General features: G+C 42.0%; 1 protein-coding gene across 1 annotated transcript in view; it reads left to right on the forward strand.

Moving 5' to 3' along the window:
- tmtc2b (transmembrane O-mannosyltransferase targeting cadherins 2b) overlaps positions 1-17002 on the forward strand; it is an 87853-nt gene that overhangs the window by 57106 nt on the left and 13745 nt on the right. Inside the window, exons 3-8 of the mRNA XM_070831038.1 lie at positions 1812-2658; positions 4285-4399; positions 4925-5010; positions 6772-6956; positions 8257-8335; positions 11277-11398. Coding sequence (XP_070687139.1) covers positions 1812-2658; positions 4285-4399; positions 4925-5010; positions 6772-6956; positions 8257-8335; positions 11277-11398 — 1434 coding nt within the window. The remainder of the gene's footprint in view (positions 1-1811; positions 2659-4284; positions 4400-4924; positions 5011-6771; positions 6957-8256; positions 8336-11276; positions 11399-17002) is intronic.

The following is a 17002-nucleotide window of genomic DNA, read 5'->3' on the forward strand; positions in this document are numbered from 1 at the left end:
TGCTTGAAATGGTTCATACTGTACGTTTGCATTATTTTTAACAGGGTCTGATAATATTTGTCATATTTCCAGCTTTCTGTATATTCTGTACAATATAAAACATCTTTGTGATTCACTTCATGTGGAGGTCATGAGGAGCTGACTGTAACACCTTTGGCAGTTGCTCAAATTAATGAGAGATAGTGACGTGAATTGAAAGGATGACCTTTTGTTGCCAAGCGACTGAATAACTTCTTCAGTAGCGGCATATCCTCATGAAATACTGGAGCCCTTTGGGTTGTTGTCAGGTCTCCCCCGAAGCTTTTGACAGAGCTGACCTTATGCTTGGTTTTTTTTTTTTTTTTCATGTTTGTGATATTTTTTTTTAAATTGCTATGAATATTTTACACCAGTAGTCAGCTCCACAGTGTCATACTGGCTGCGCTTGGTGCTCTCCAAAGCACTTAACTGTATGCAAATGCAGAACGGACTGACAAAAGCCTGGTGAAAGGAACCATTCTGAAGAGGAGCTATTCTTCCACACTGAACATATAAACTTACTGTATTTTCAGCTGTTGCTGTTGTGTTCACCCACTCTATTGCACCACAGCAAATATTATGATTAGATGTTTGGTGATCATTTTCATGCTACCATGGCATTATCTCTTGTGTACTTTGGAATGTGGAGATAAGGATCACATCCATTAGAATAAAAGTAACATGAGGTTAGCCTGCGTTGCCTTGGGTTAAAGTTTAGACAATGAAGCAGATTACATCTGAGAACACATCCAGGACTACGATGCCCTGGAGATTCAGACTGCACCAATGGAACAAGCCATCAGTGCATAATTCATTGTATTGATAATATGTATTGTTGTGTTCTGCGGTAGGGATTTATTTCCGATTCTTGGTGTATTTTTTGGGGGACACAATAATGCTGCAGGACACAAGTGGACGCTGTAATACATGCTTTAGCTGGTGATTTAAGAAAAAAGATCAAAATGTTTCCAAGTTGGATTTCCAGCATGAACACAATGAGAGAGGTCAGTTGGTCGTAATATTGGAAAACGCTTGTGGGGAAATATGTCCAGTCATTTTTCAACTCTCTGCCAGCAAAGTTTTAAACAACCAAACACACTATAAATATTTCATAACCGTTTCCAAACAGCATTTGGAGAAAGTGTTTAATATCACATCTGTAATATGATGAATGGAGTTCATATAGTTGTGTTTGTTTTGATATGTCTTAGGGGGCCGTGGAGGAAAAATTGTGCCTGAATAGAATGTCATGATGTAAGGTCACCTTCATTTATGAACAATCAATGAATTGACTCACTGTGAATGATCTGGCTTTAATAAAGTTACAGCAACGTGCCATTTTTTCGTCTCGGTCGGCTTGCCAGGTGGTTTAAGGAGTCAATAACAAAAAAGAAAAGAAAATGGCACTGAGTTAATTCTTGTTTCACATCCAAAAAAAAAATCACAGCAGCCAAAAGAAACGTTTTGATGAAACACATATCAAAGCTTCTCTACTTAGTCTAAATTGTCAAAATTGTCCTTGAACCCTCATTTTGTTCTAGGTAGTAGCCATTTTATTCCCGAGAGCTTAAGTTATGTAAGATCAGGCGTTCCTATGGTCAATTTCCAACCTATAGCCTCGGTCAGAGTAAACGTAAATGTCCAAGAGCCATAAATATTACAACCACCCAGAAAACTAGGTAAGGCTTGATGCTGTCTTATGTGCAGTATATTTTTCCCCAGCGGTTGTTCCTTTCCTTTCCAATGGATTGAGGGTCTGATCCCTGTTTCTGTGTTTTTTTTTTGTCTTTCAGAGAAAGAACATCCACCTGCTGCTAAATGTATTTTTGCTGGCAGCCTGGGGAGCCGTCCTGTTGGCCGGCCGCTTCTACTGGATGGGCAACAAACCGCCCAACTTCTCCAATTCTGACAACCCTGCAGCCGACTCACCCTCGCTGCTCACCAGGACGCTAACATTTTTCTACCTGCCTGCCATCAACTTTTGGCTCCTTCTGTGCCCGGACACACTCAGTTTTGATTGGTCAATGGACGCCCTGCCACTGATCAGGAGCCTTGCTGACTGGAGGAACATTCACACAGTGGCATTCTACCTTGGATTGCTGTTGTTGGCTTGGTTTAGCCTGTGGACGCCCCAGACGGCTAAGGGAAAGGAAACCAATGGCAAAGCCCATCATTACACCAATGGCAGAAATGGAAACAGTAATGGACATAGTTACCAATATAACAATTCTGAATATATGAACCACTCCCATACAGACGCTCACATTAATAGTGCACAAAATGGTACCAAAAACCACTATGAGAGCAGGACTCCATTGCCCACCTCTGAAAATGTAGTGGCGTTCTCCCTTGGCCTGTTGGCTATCCCTTTCCTCCCTGCCACCAATGTGTTTTTCTACGTGGGGTTTGTGATAGCAGAGAGAGTACTGTACATCCCCAGCATGGGCTTTTGCTTGCTGGTGGCAGTGGGGATGAGGTCTCTGTACGTCCGCCTGCGCCGCAGGTCCTCCAGGATGATGTTAGTGTACTGCAGCGCTGCTCTGGTTCTTCTTTTTAGTGTCAAAACTGTTTTGAGGAACCGGGACTGGCAGAATGAGGAGATGCTCTACAAGTCAGGGATTTATGTCAATCCTGCTAAAGGTAAGCCTGAGCTCGGATGTCTGCTTTCATACACACTCTCACACCGTGACCTCTTTCACCCATCATATTCTGTTGTCTGAACAGCGAACAAGCTTTTAGGCAAGGTTTCTCTCTGCAGCCGTCCTGAATAATTTAAAGTAAAGCTGCTTCAATATGTCGTCTCTTCATCACTCAGCCTTACCACAGAGTAAGAGTGCTCACAAGTTGAACTCAGCGTCCTAGAAGTTGTACTAGTCAAGGCTAAATTTCTTCTTGAAAACACTTCAAGGAATACTTCAAGTTGTACCTCTTTATCACATAACTTTTACCCAGCATGCAACCTGTTTAATGACACCAGATGCCCCTTCTCACTCGGAGGGGCACCATCACACGTTCCCATTGGCACCTTTAACAACAGATACAATATTCAGTAGCCTTCACAGTCAAGGTCATCAGACACAGCGTCCTATCCAAAGCGAGGGTCTCAGAGCTGTTAAGGAGGGAAGCAGGGCAGGGTACTCGCAAGGCAACAGCGGGACTCGTTGTGTTAGCTAATTTCCCTTTCAGATTCTACAGCGGAGCTGAGGCATGACAGCTGTTTGTTTTGGCAGGCCATCAGCCAAACGGAGCAGCAGCAATGTCCCCGACTCACATTCATTATAGCTAATATGAGATTTGAACAGAGCCCAACCTCAAACACGGACACACTCATTGGATCGTGTGAACTGTAAAATTTCAGGATGCACAAAGCAGCTCTTTCCTGTAAAAGAAACTTCATGAATCCATCTGTGCATAACAGGATACACAGTTGAATGAAGTGTGCTTTGGGTTGTTTTTTTGCTTGTTTATTCTGAATATTCCTCTGGGATTCCATAGATGATGCGATTTTCAACAACTAAATATTGTAAATACATTGCTTACAGGGACACTGCATATTTTATCACTTTGAACACATGTCAACAAATGCAGCATGAGCCAGAACTTTTATCTTCCTATTCAATATGACGAGTGGCGATGCAAGAGAAAGCAATATCTTTACACATACTAGTGTTGCACATTTACACAATAAAAAAACCAGACAGGCCATAAGATGTAAAGGTGCATTACCAAAAATATACCATAAAATAACACACCTCAATGAAGGTTATTGTTATGATATTACATAGCAACAAGTATTGGCTATTACTATTCTGCATCCAGGTAATTTATTTTTGTTCTATCACACTCCACAGTCTCTGCACAAAATGTACAAAAGCTCTTAGCAACTTAATTTCACCTGTCAGTCGCTGCCATGCAACACTAATGCCATTAGCTGTGAAATAGCACTATAGTGTCTTTTTTTTTCATTCACACAGTTATAGGAATGACTGCTGGTTTTGGCACAGACCTCCCCTGGTGTGCCATCTCATTTACCCATAATGTCTTTGTATACCAGCTGCAGCAGAACAATATTCTCTTTGGAGGTTAAAAGGCACTGAGTCAGTGTCAGAAAGTGGCTGTGAATAACAAAAGAAGTGATTACTTGCCACAGAAAAGTTCTCTCCTGCTGGTTTAATCTAAAAGCGTTTTAAGATTCTGAAATAGTCACCGTTTTGTTTTTTTTCTTTTCATTGTGTTTGATTAACCTTTTCTTTTGTAACCTGTCAGCATGGGGCAACCTCGGAAATGTCCTGAAGAGCCAGGGCAAGATGGAGGAGGCTGAACAGGCATACAGAAATGCCCTCTATTACCGCAGCAACATGGCTGACATGCTGTATAACCTGTAAGTTTGTGTTTTATTATATTTTCGTGCAGTAAATTTACATTGTCTTGTCCTTTTTACATTCTCAGGTTTGTTTTCCTTTGATTTAGTTTATTATCTGCTAACGTGTCCCTGTAAAGCTGGTGTGCCTGATGTTCTCGTGTCTCCATTCGTAGCTGTTTCTATGACTTTGGAGTGTGTTCGAACAAATGGACGAGTTCTCCTTTGAGATGCATGTGTTCATTGATCAGGGCTGTTCTCTCAGATGAAGTGCCGTCTTGTCTTGTATTCTCTGGAGTGCTGTCTGTCTGACAGGTTTATTAATGATGCTATTTAAGCCTGAGGGGGAAACACAAAACATTTCCAGCCAACACACAGTGTGCTTAAATGTCTGTGGTTTGCTAAGATCTAAATCTTCCTCTTCCGTTTTATCAGCTGCTTGTGCTCTTGTCTAATCCTAACAGTGGCTTTTTAACTTTACACATCCCCTCTTTTGAGTTTTAAGCTCTGAACGGCCTGTACTGCCTTTCCTTTTGTCTGTTCCAGCGGTTTGCTGCTACAGGAGAGCAACAAGTTCGCAGAGGCACTCCACTACTATAAGCTGGCCATTGGAAGCCGGCCAACTCTGGCTTGTAAGTACAGCTCTTCGTTTTTTATTGACAGTCTTCAGCTCTTGTGATTGTGGCTGTGCTGTCCAGGCAACAGTGAACACAGGCTGTGGTTATGTGAAAGCAGAGGAATAGGTGGCAAAGGGCAGCGGGTATACGGCTGAATTCAACATTTGACACGGCTGTCTGACTGGCATTCAAAGCCAAGTAATGTCAACAGATCGAGCAACTGCAAGACGCCATTTATTATGAATCCAGGCCATGACTCTCGCATATTGTTTTATCCCTCCTACGTTCACTACATCTACTTCTTTCTCTCATCTTTGCTCATCACTCTTCCTCCCCTGCCCACAAGGATTCATCTCAGTTTTGCTGCTTTTCCTGGAATAAGATTTTACATATAGTGTCATCTTGAGCAGGTTCAGTCCCTGATTAGTACAAATCGCTCACAATCTTTCCTCATGCAATAAATTAGCTCCCCATTGTTCTAGTCATCAATCAATGACAGATAAACTGAGAATCTTAAACGTCTCTTCCTTTCTTCCCCGGATTAATTATAGACTTAATCAAGATCCCGGTTAGACTACAAAATTTCCATTCAGCCTGCAATTATTCAATCTGTTATAGCCGATAACAAGGTTAATTAATTACCTTAAGCAGCAGCAGACATGTTGAAGGCAGAATTACAATGTGACAGTTAAAGCTTTTTTCAAGGTTACACCATTACTCACTGCCTCGTTGGGAGCTAACATTTTTTTATTTGATATGCAGAGCTATCCTGTGTTGTGAGGAAGTGCTATTGATTGCTGTCACTTTCTTTGCATACTGAAAATCAGTTTAGAACGCAGACAAACAAGGTTTAAACTTGCTTTTGTCAGTCTGTGGTTTTTCTTATCTGTTCCACTTTCAGTGCAGATCTGTGGGATGGAAAGAAATATTGACCATTAAATGCAACACCATCCAGGCCAGATAAGACTGTGAGGTGTAAGGATGTGGACTAAAATAATGTGAGGGTTTTGAGATAACACATTCAAAGGACAGAAGAGGAAGAAGATAAGTTGTTTGGTGGGGAAAAAACTTGATTATACGTGGACACCCTATAGACGAGCCTTCCAGATTGATCTGCTGTATCAAGTTAATTTATTCCAACAGCCAGACCTAATGGGGAGTTGTTTAGAGAGGCAGGTCCACAGAGACTAATTACTCTCCAGCTGAATATTGATCATTAGATGCCGTCTTTGGCCACTCAAGGAAAAGTTTAACAAGTATCCCACAGGATGCATGCAAAGGTCAAACATACAGTGAAGCGTGAATACAGTCAACAACAGTTTATTGTTCCACCTCAACGGTGCATTTCATATAGAAATGCTCATTACTCTTCTTTCCAGACCCTTGTTCTCTGTGGCTTTAGGTTATTGAGACACACTGAAGTCAAGGAATTCACCATTTAGGGTTATAGAAATAGATTTGGTGAAAATGGCTCTTCTCTTTGAGGTAACCTTTAAAGAATCCAAGGATTGTGCTTGGAGAGCTAATCCCCCCCCCCCCCGTCATAAACACATATGTGGACATTAAAGGTTGAATCAACAAAAAGAAGATTGGGACGGTGGAGAAAGCAAACGCTGTTGGCATGAGCACATCAGCAGGTCATAGTGGCACCGTATACCTGAGGGAATGAGGTTTATACATAACCAGACAAACAGTTAACCCAATCAGCTGTTGCAAGCCAAACATAAGCGCTGATCCTGAGCTCACGCCAATGTTTATGCTTTGTTTTCACAACAGCGGCCTACTTGAACACAGGCATCATCCTGATGAATCAGGGTCGCCTAGATGAGGCCAAGCGAACCTTCCTGACATGCGCTGATATCCCAGATGAGAACCTGAAGGACCCCCACGCCCACAAGAGCTCAGTCACCAGCTGCTTGTACAACCTGGGAAAGCTGCTGCATGAACAGGGACACCAGGAGGTAGAAAACAGATCTGACATTTTGCTTAGAAAGTCCTTTGAGATACATGTATGTTTGAAAATATTTTAGTGTCCTGTGCATTGACATTAACTTAATTTAATTCAATTCAGTTTACCATAAAGATATATACATTGATTGCATGCAACTGTACTGTAGTTTCCATGCATTTATAATAGCATAAGTGGAGACTTTTATACTGTATGTACACCTGTGCATTATAATTCAATCCAATACAACTGTTCTGCCATATGTATTAGCACTGAGGTCATAGTTAGTGGTTGTGTTGGACTGGACTGTATCATGTTTCTCATAATCTGCCCCTCTCGTGTATGTAAATATGGAGGACAAAACATTTGACACACCACTCAATGTGATGAAAAACTGAATTTTGTAAACTTTCTCAAGGTAGAACTTATGGTAGAGCTGTTCTATTGCTTTCTAATGGATTGTGCAGGTGTACCATTGAGTGCATTGTGGCTCATGTGTGCATATTTTGAAACATATCCACAAACTAACAAACGGCCCCATGGCTGACATGAGAGCTCCTTTACATACAGTATATGCTGGAAAATGTGGAACCTTTTGTGAATTGAGATAAAATGCAGGCAGCAGCCTGAGGAGCCTTCGGGGGACACTGAGAAAATGCTTGGTTTTTTTAAATGGACATGTTCCAAAATTGCCTGTGTCATGGGGGACGCAGTGTTTTGAGCAGATAATCCTCAGGCAGTTTTTAACAAATTTGCTCTCTTTCATGCCCCTAAAGACCTACAGTGCTGGCTTCAGTAACTGGTTTTCCAATGCTGCACATTTATATTGAACACAAGCACTGATGCTGCTGATTCAATCATGATTGAAGCAGTGGTACTGGAGATTCAATAAAGCCTTTTATAAATTGTTGGCATGCCGGGGAAAAGAGAGCAATCCCACTTCCTCCGACCTCTAACCACGACATTTGTTTCAGCAATAAAGTAGTTCCAGCCCCTTCTACCGTTTAAACTCTGAGGGACTCTGAGGTGAATCACAGGAATCACTGAATTACACTGCGTACCAGAGTCAGTGTGTGACACGGCTCTAGTCGTCTTAACAGCCGTGACACTGAAGATAGACCTTCTCTGCTCCACTCTCTATGAACCAGCCCCCCAGCGACCCCCCAATTCCACGCCGAGTATTCACGGTGCCAGGGCCCCGGCTGCAGGGGAGGAACGACTAGTTACCCCAGCACCCGTTTCACTGGCGGGGTCTCTTCACTCTCTAATGCAAACATCCCCCACCTTCTCCTTTTTATTTGTTTCATTCACAGGAGGCCCTCACAGTGTTTAAAGAAGCAATACAGAAAATGCCAAGACAATTTGCACCACAGAGCCTCTACAACATGATGGGTAAGAGCTGCTTTTGTTTCAAGACCACAAGCATAGAATTAGTTGTTTCAGAGTCCAAGAAAAATAACACAGTGGAACTGAGGGTTAAGGGTTGTTTTTGAACTATTTTGGAGCACTTGGTGAATATGATGTATGCGTTTCTGTTTTCAGTTCTCCTCTGGGTCCCTTAGAACACATTAACCTTTTTGTTTCTTCTGAACATGCAGCATCTTAACTGAACCACACTTTATGTAAGCATTAGGGGTCACTAATTGCAAGTAAGACCACTGCTTCAAGTCCCATTGGCTGTTTTACACTTGGAGCTTTGTATATGGGATAGCCTGGGGCTCAGTAACACCGTCTGTGGTGCAGACGTTTTGGAGTTTGTCACTAAAACGCAGGTGAAAAAGCACTTGTAAAAGTTGGAACAAAACCAATAGAATGACTGTTGTTTCTGATTAAATATGTTCATGTTTAGAAAATAAGAGGTCAAAGATTCGTCGTGCTGCTAGAGTGCTGTGAGAAATCAGAAAACAGTTCAGATTTCCAGTAGTAAATCCTAAACCTGGGGCTTAATAAATATCAAGATGAAAATTAAGTAAAACTCACTCACTTCGTGGAGCCTTGTGTTTAGGTTAAGCCAGGGATGCAAAAAGGTTGAGGAGTGTTAGAATACAGTGTATAGTCAGAAAGTTGTGCTAAATCAGATAGACATCAAGCAAATAGCCATTTACATCAATGTATATTAGTGAAATCCATGTTTGAGAAATGTAATTTGGATTATTGCTGTTAAACAGTATTTTGACCACACATTAGTAAGCTTTACGATATCATGTTAATTAGAGTTAATTTGCTTTTCACTACAAGAACAACCCAGCTTGTTAGATTACAGCTGTAGAGCAGCTGCTCAGGCTCATTATAGCTGCTTTCTGTTTGCTTTTTTGCTTTTTTTTTTTTTTCTTCTCTCCGTCTACCTCCTGCTTCCTCTCTCATACACATGCAGCTACTCAAACACACTCTTGTGAAACCTGGGACGCCTGTAATCCAGACTTGGTTGTGCCACAGGTTCGCTTATGTGTTGGCAAAATGCGATTTGACAAAGCGACTGAGATTATGTCAAAATGTTGACGAAAGCTCCAGTCAGCGTTAAGGAGCAGCACTGCGTCTGTAATGGAGGCACTGAGCCAGAGATCTGCGATTTCTGCAGCTTAGCGTTGTTTCCTCGCTCAAGTGATTTGCACATTTGGCACACCTGCCTATATGTGTTTGAGCAGTTTGAGTCACCGTGCTGCTCTCATGCTGTTTGTTAGACGCCAAGGAGCAGAAGCTTTCATCAGAGGCAGACCCGGGTGGTAATCTGCACCCTGCTGGTCTCGCTCCAACACTCTCTGGTGGGCCGAGGAATGTTCCACTCCGAGGAGCTGGTTTTCAGCTCCTTGGATTCGATGTCACTTCTAATTGCACGTTGATGTTTGTGCTAATCTCATACGAAGGTCCGCTGCCAGTAAAGCGAGACAAGTATTTTTGCTGCTATTAAACCCATCAGCAAATAGAGAGGTCATGTTAAAACAGACCTTTACATAAATTCTTTTTAAATAGCTCAGTGGTTGGTGATAAACCTCTGAAATCCAGATAATCCTGTCCATTAAACGTATTTAAGATTTATTAAACTAAGGTTATATACTGTACTTAAAAAGAAAACATGCAATGCACTTGTAAAATGGCATGAATCGAAAAAAATAACAAGCTGGCCATTATAGGAAACTTAAATTAAAATATCTATTTTGTGACCGATTTGTGATATCCTGTAATCCAGTCTTTTGCTCTGTGTGATATCCACTGTTGACAAGGGCGTTTTTGATTATGTAGCTACAATATCATGGATTTCCAACCCTTAAATTGGAAACATAAGGCAGTGCTGATGGATATCGTCTCGAAATATATACTCTCATATATTCCTTTACATCTCTGAGGAATGGTCTTAAGCCTGGAGCTTTAATTGTTTTCACATTAAAAGGAAGTTGTGTCTTAAATTTGATGTCTTTTACATGCTTGTGTGTTAAAAGGTGTCATTACACAGCGTTATCTCCCTTTCGCAGTAATAGGAGAAAGTGTGTTTTCAAATCATCAAGAAAGGTCCCCATGTTGTGATTACGTGTGTGACACCTGTTGCTTATCGCGGTTTCCGATCAGGGAGGTTTCAGTCCACTCCAGCCTAAACTACTTGTCCGCTCATTTAAAATATAAACCAAGTTCTAGTGACATTTGAATAACTGGGATATATTCAGTTATTCTTTCATTACTTGTGTCATAATGATCATTTTAACTGTGTTGTGTCCAATTGCCAGTCGATGTTGTCAAAGTCTTGCAATAATACAAGTGTTATTGGATGGATATGAAAGAGAGGGTATTGTTTTTTCAGGTGTTAGCAGGCAGAGGGTCAGATCTGGCGGCGGGGGAGGTATCAGATGATGTCTGACAGATCAGGGAGAGCGAAGGAGTTCACCATAGACTCAGTAATGCTTTCCTTTAGTTTTAACTCTTCAGAGTCTCGGACCGCCCGTCGGCGTCAAAGACGCAAACACAAACAAAGCAAGCTAAACAGTTTTAATGGGAAACACAAAGGTAAAATGAAAAGTAGTAAAAAACGGCCATTTTACCCCGAGACTCTGGAGGGTTAAGTCACACAGTGAATGCAGCTTATTTCAGTTTTTAAGAAAAAAAAAACTTTCTTACTGGTATGTCGTGCACTGTTTGCATTATCCTCGTTCAGTGCCAGACAATACACAAGTAACAATAAAATTTGAAAACAACATGGGGTTTGAGGTCAGATTTTGTGCCCCATCGGACTGCTGTCTGGTCTCATTGTCATGGAAACTGTCAGCTGAACAATAGGAAGATGTGTGATGACTTAACCTCTGACAGCTTGACCCCTGACTCGGCCCTGGCTTTGCTCTCACAGGAGAGGCCTTCATGAGACTGAACAAGCTGACTGATGCTGAGCACTGGTACAGAGAGTCCCTGCGGGCCAAGCCGGACCACATTCCTGCTCACCTCACCTATGGCAAACTCCTGGCTATTACAGTAAGACTTTTGATTTTTGTCTTGTCTCTATGTAACCGTTGAAAAAAGGAATAACAAATTCTCTTGTTTAAGCTGAACTCAAAAGAAACAACTCTTGCTTTTACTTAATCCAGCACAGCCATGCTAACCACTGAGCAGGAGCGTCAATTGTGCAGCTCAGTGGGATTTATCTTCCTGCGTTAAGAGGCTTCACCGTACCTACACCGGCTGCATGCGTAGGCTCTAAGGTTATGCCAGTCCACTGCATCAAACTGGTGACTTTCTCGTCTGAGGTCCTTTTTGTGGACATTTCTGACCTCACATCATCTAACGTCTTGCTTCCTTGAACCACTTCTAATTCTCTACCTGTGCTCTCTCAGCGCTTTTCACTTCCTTTTTTATTGCACTCTCTTTTTATTGCACTCTCTTTCATCTCCGCTGGCTTTTCATCAGTTCTCTCCAGCTCTTTACTGATGGTCGTAATGTTCCTCTGAAGTCTCTACAGTTAATCAATAGTGTGTGGGTGAAAGAGACCCAAAAGATTGGAAGAGCATATAAGAACAATGAGTGAAGATGGTCACATTTCTCAAAATGCTCTTGACTTGTGCGAGAAAATCTTGTTCAGGCTGTCCTTTATTGGTCCATGTAAGTTAAGGCTGCTTTTGCAACTTTGAATCAACATATATCAGGCATTTGGCACATTTGCAATGCTAAGGGAGACAACTGAAATGTCTGAAGAGTGTAAAGACGGAAATCTACATCTGAGCAGCATTTTCCAGGACAGCAGAGATAATATCCTCTCAGGGTGACGCAGCTGACCTGTATTTCAACAACCAAAGAAAATATCGTCTATGTGGAAAGGTCTCAGGGGCAGAAGCAGTTTCCAGAGTCCCTGGGTTTACGAAGACACGGTCATGTGGCCGGGTCATACAGTCATCCGTTACAGATCGCAGCTAGATATGCGTACTTGGAGTAGAGCTGACCGAGAGCAGCAGCTAGAGCTGAAAAGGACTGTCAGGAGAGAAAACAAATTAGAAGAAGATTTGCACAGAAGGTCAAAAGAAGGGTGGAGGCCTTCTCTTCAGCAGACACCCCCCTCTCCCACAGTCTGGGCCCTAATGAAAGGAAGTAAATGTGTTCAAAAGCCTGAAGCAGTGGGATCTGGATTTCCACAGAAAGTCTTCCCAGCCCTGTCCCTTTTCATTTCCCTTATGGAAACCGAGTCTTTTTCAAGTTCTTTTCATTTATAGTCTTTCCAAAATTATGAGTTTGTGTGTTTCACAGCTGATAATGACTGGAAGAATTTGGCTTAAACATTATTTACCAAGACTTGCCGGAAGAAACGTATTTTTTCCAGCATGCTTTAACAATTTTTGTCAGTTTTTGTATCATTACTGTCTATTAAGCCCTCAAAGGAATAATTTGACATTTTTGAAAATATGCTATCGCTCTTTTCCGGGAGTTAGATGAAAGAAGAAGATTGAAACCGTTGTCATATCTGTACAGCAAATATGAAGCGATTGCCAGCAGCTGGTTTGCACTTAGCACACAAACTGGAAACAAATAGCTTGGCTCTGTCCATGAGAAAATCCTCTAAAGCTCAATCAGTAACACATTACATCTTGTTGTGTAGTGTCGCCGAGAGTTAAGTGAGAAGATTGATACCACTCTCTTATCTGTAGGGAAATATGAAGCTGGAGCAGGACACAGTTAGCTTAGCTTAGCTTAGCTTAGCTTAGCATTAAGACTAGAAACAGAGGTAAACAGCTAACGTGGCTCTCCGCAAAGCTATCACACTCCACCTGCTAGCACCTCCAAAGCTCACAAATTATACATTATACTGTAGCAGTTTAGTCCGTACAAAAACTGTAAAAAGTGTAAAAAATGACATTGCTGTTCTGGTGAGCGAGTTAGTGAGCTTCAGAGGTGCTGGGAGGATGATTTTTTTTATGTCTTTGGATAGACCCAGGCTAACTGTCTCCTCCTGTTTCTAGTCTTTTTGCTAAGCTAGGCTAATATTTTCTGTGCGGAATGGTATCAGTCTACTCATCTAATTCTCTCCAACAAAGAGAAATGTCAAGCTAAAATCATGTTAGTTCTTGCTCATGTGAATGTCATTTATGTACATTTGTGGCTCAATAATGCCATTACATTACATTACTTGGAGAAGCAGTCTCACGGTCATAGATCATTGTGGGTCTAAATTGAGCTCCGGCACCATATTAGATTGAATTTCCTATCTGTAGTAGACTGATGGTGAGCTTAAAGAATGGTTCAGCTGACACCGTAGATGAAAGTAGCTTGTTAAGCTGACATGAATTCCTCTCTGTACAAAAGTCGCTGGACATCAAGAAAAACGATCTGAAACCAAACTGTCAGAGAGGATAAAGTAGGGTACCAACACAATTCTTTAGAGGAGAGTGTTAAGACTTGGTGAAGTGGATTCAAGGAAGAATTCAGTGGGCCGTGAAGAGAAACTCATTTTATTTAAGAAGGTGTTATTGATTTTAGAGGAAAGTAGCAGAGCTGAAACCTATAGGGATAAGTATCTGTAGGTCTCTGACCATGATGGATGGTGGAGGGGTTGTGAGACCCCATGATCTTGTCATTGTAAATATGCCATCAGAAAAGGGAGCTCCATGAGACAAAAAAATCGAAAGGAAGAAGACTTTTTTAATTGTCAGAAAGGTTGTATCAATGAAATCAAGTTAAGATACCATTTAGTGTATGCTCTCCTGATGCAGCTGTGGCCCCTGTGCCTGATGACAGCACCATTTAAGCATGATCAAAACCAGTGCAGGAAGTTGGCCTGCCCACCAGCCCCCACCTCTATCATCCCCTACCTCCCTCCTCACTCTCTGTGGCACCGCTGTTAGTGATGAAGATGCTTCATATGCTGTCAGGGGTTTTGAGGTTCAGATCCCTGTGGGAGAGGTGGAGAAACTGCAAGATAAGGCTTGGCAGCAGGGTCAGAGGAGGGTGAGAGGAGGACGACAGAGCTGAGCTGGTAGCGCAGAGAGCAACCAGTTGCTGGGACTTGTGGTTGAGGGGAGGACAAAATAGGGGAGGAAGGGAGAGTTAATCACACAGATCAGTAACGCCACCCCCGCTGGGCTGACCTCTCCGTACCTCTGCTTGACACTCCGGGAGATCAGGATGTGTTTCCGGCTCTCTGTAAACACCGCCAGCCAGAGATGGACGAGGCAGGCTCGATGCTTGCAATATTGGATTCAGTCATCTACTTGTCATTTCCTCAGCTAATACAATGCAGGCTTCATTTATAATCACTGCAGCGACCACAGACCCAGACCTACATCTGCAGTTTATCTGATGTTATCAGGAGATTTTAGGTGTGAGGCACGCGCCAATAAGCTCAGCATGTGTGTTGACAAAGGGAGGATATTATATCACACAATGAGCTGAAGGGAATGAGAAGTGGATTTAGTCGGAGAGCTTGGTTTGAAGTGTGGAAATGGAGTTACAGCAAGCAAGCTATCCATGGGTTTCATTGATCCTCGTCCTTGCCTGAGCGCCTTCCATCAGCCACATACAGGTGATATTATTCGTCGCCAGTATGTAGGTTCCCAATTCCTGGGCAGCAAACAAGCAACATAAGATGCATTTCCCCTCTGAAAGACACTCTGCCTTCACAATCCCTCCACATTATCAAGACTCGACAGGATGAATCATGAAATTGCAAATGGCCGCCTCATAAAGTGCTTTTATGCAACACATCAGGTCAATTTTCTTTCCAACACATTAACTTAGATGCATCATGGTCATGGTAAACGTTTTACTTGTAAAACATCAGCATGTTGCAATAGCGTTGTGAGCACGTTAGCATGCCGACATTAGCGTTTAGTTCAATGTACCGCTGTACCTACATCATCACAGAGCTGCTAGCATGGGACCTGAACCCGACCTATACACGTGCCAACTGAGCATGATGGGCACTGCCAAATTTAAGACCCAACCCAAGATCCCGAAACTATATTTTAGCTTCATTCCATCTTTTGATTACTGACTGTTAGCTTGCCAAGTGTGTGTAACACGTTGGCTCTACCCTTTTTCCCTTCCTTCTGGGCAATGTACATGTTCACAAAAACTTTATGCAGCACATGTTTAGCCAAACAAAAAATGCTGAATAAAGAAAAGCATGCTCATTTCTCTTAGATGATTTGTGGTGGAGTAGTTCCCTCATGTTGAGTTGGAAGCAGTGCCGTGATTTTGACTTTGCGGAGGGAAAACAACAACAGAAAATTGCCTGTTAGTGCATGATTATTCAAGCAGACATACAGGTGAGCCAAATTTAAGTTATGATCCAGAAATATGAAAATGAAAGAGAATGCTGTTGCCAGTTTAAGGGGGTAAAACAGTGAAGTAATTTAACAAGTAGTGTAACAAATTGCCTCTCTAGGGATTAACAAGATCTCTAATAACATTTCTTTTAATATGAGAAATGAGCAACTTGAGGTCCTATTCTTAGCTGCTGTATAGCTTACTCTGGGCATGGTATCCATCAATTTTCTTAGACTTGTCAAAATCCAAATCTTCTATCCACTCACAACTGCAACTCATTTCAGTGTGTGAAAGCTTAATTCTTAGGTTTAACAAACAGACGTAGGCCTCTGTTATTATAAAACCAGCTGGCTTTCAAACATATACATTCCTACATCTGTGAATACGGGTATAAAAATACACCGAGATTATACTTTTCAGACCAGATCTGTGATCACTACTTGGACACCAGCAACTCTATTAAACATGTACTTAGCACAGGCTTGATTTTCCGCAGCATCAATGGAAACCCCACTCAGATATTTACATTAGAAAATGGTGTATTTATTGAATCTACAGCTCTCTGAAAATGTATACGCTGGAGTAAGTATGCAGTCATTTATGCTACACTGTGCTGATTGGATTTGAGCCCATTCTTCTATTTGACTAAACTGAAGTAATTTGCTGTATTTCACACTTAGTTCATATACATTATTTTTCCTGGCTTATACAATCTCTTTGTTCAATCTTCCATCATTATTTCTGATGCTCTGACATTTTACCTCAAACCTACTACACTTGTTATAGCTCCAATTTAACAATATTATCATACTGTTATTAATGCAAAGGCCCTATTCTTAATGAAGCATGCCCTGTATGGTTGCATTGGTAATGCTAAAACATCAGCTTTCATAGATGAGTACACATTGTTAATCGTTTATCAGATGGCATCTGATGCCCAACTGAGAGTACGGATGTGTCAAAGTCCCAGCTGGCATTGTTATTGGCCAGCTGCCTTGTTCTGTTTGCGCTGTGATTACATGTCACAGTCGAGAGGACCCGTGGGAGCTCTTCAGGTCCACGGGGCTTCACTGATGCTTCTCCTCGTCATGCTACGCTCACCCCTCCAGTATGGATTCTTCCATTTCTCTGAAGGCTGGATCAACTCTGCAACACATAGATTTGAAAAAGAAAAACCTCAGAGTGTGTGTTCCGTGCACCTGTGTGCGCTTATGTGAACCTATAGATCCCTATAGATATTTGATTGCGCTCACCGCTTCTCTCTCTTTCTGTCTCTTCCCTCTCCTTCCCACCCTCCCACTCCATTTCCATCCACTGCTCCCTGTC

This window comes from Pempheris klunzingeri, chromosome 5 (assembly GCF_042242105.1).
Source record: "Pempheris klunzingeri isolate RE-2024b chromosome 5, fPemKlu1.hap1, whole genome shotgun sequence".
Classification (NCBI taxonomy): domain Eukaryota; kingdom Metazoa; phylum Chordata; class Actinopteri; order Acropomatiformes; family Pempheridae; genus Pempheris; species Pempheris klunzingeri.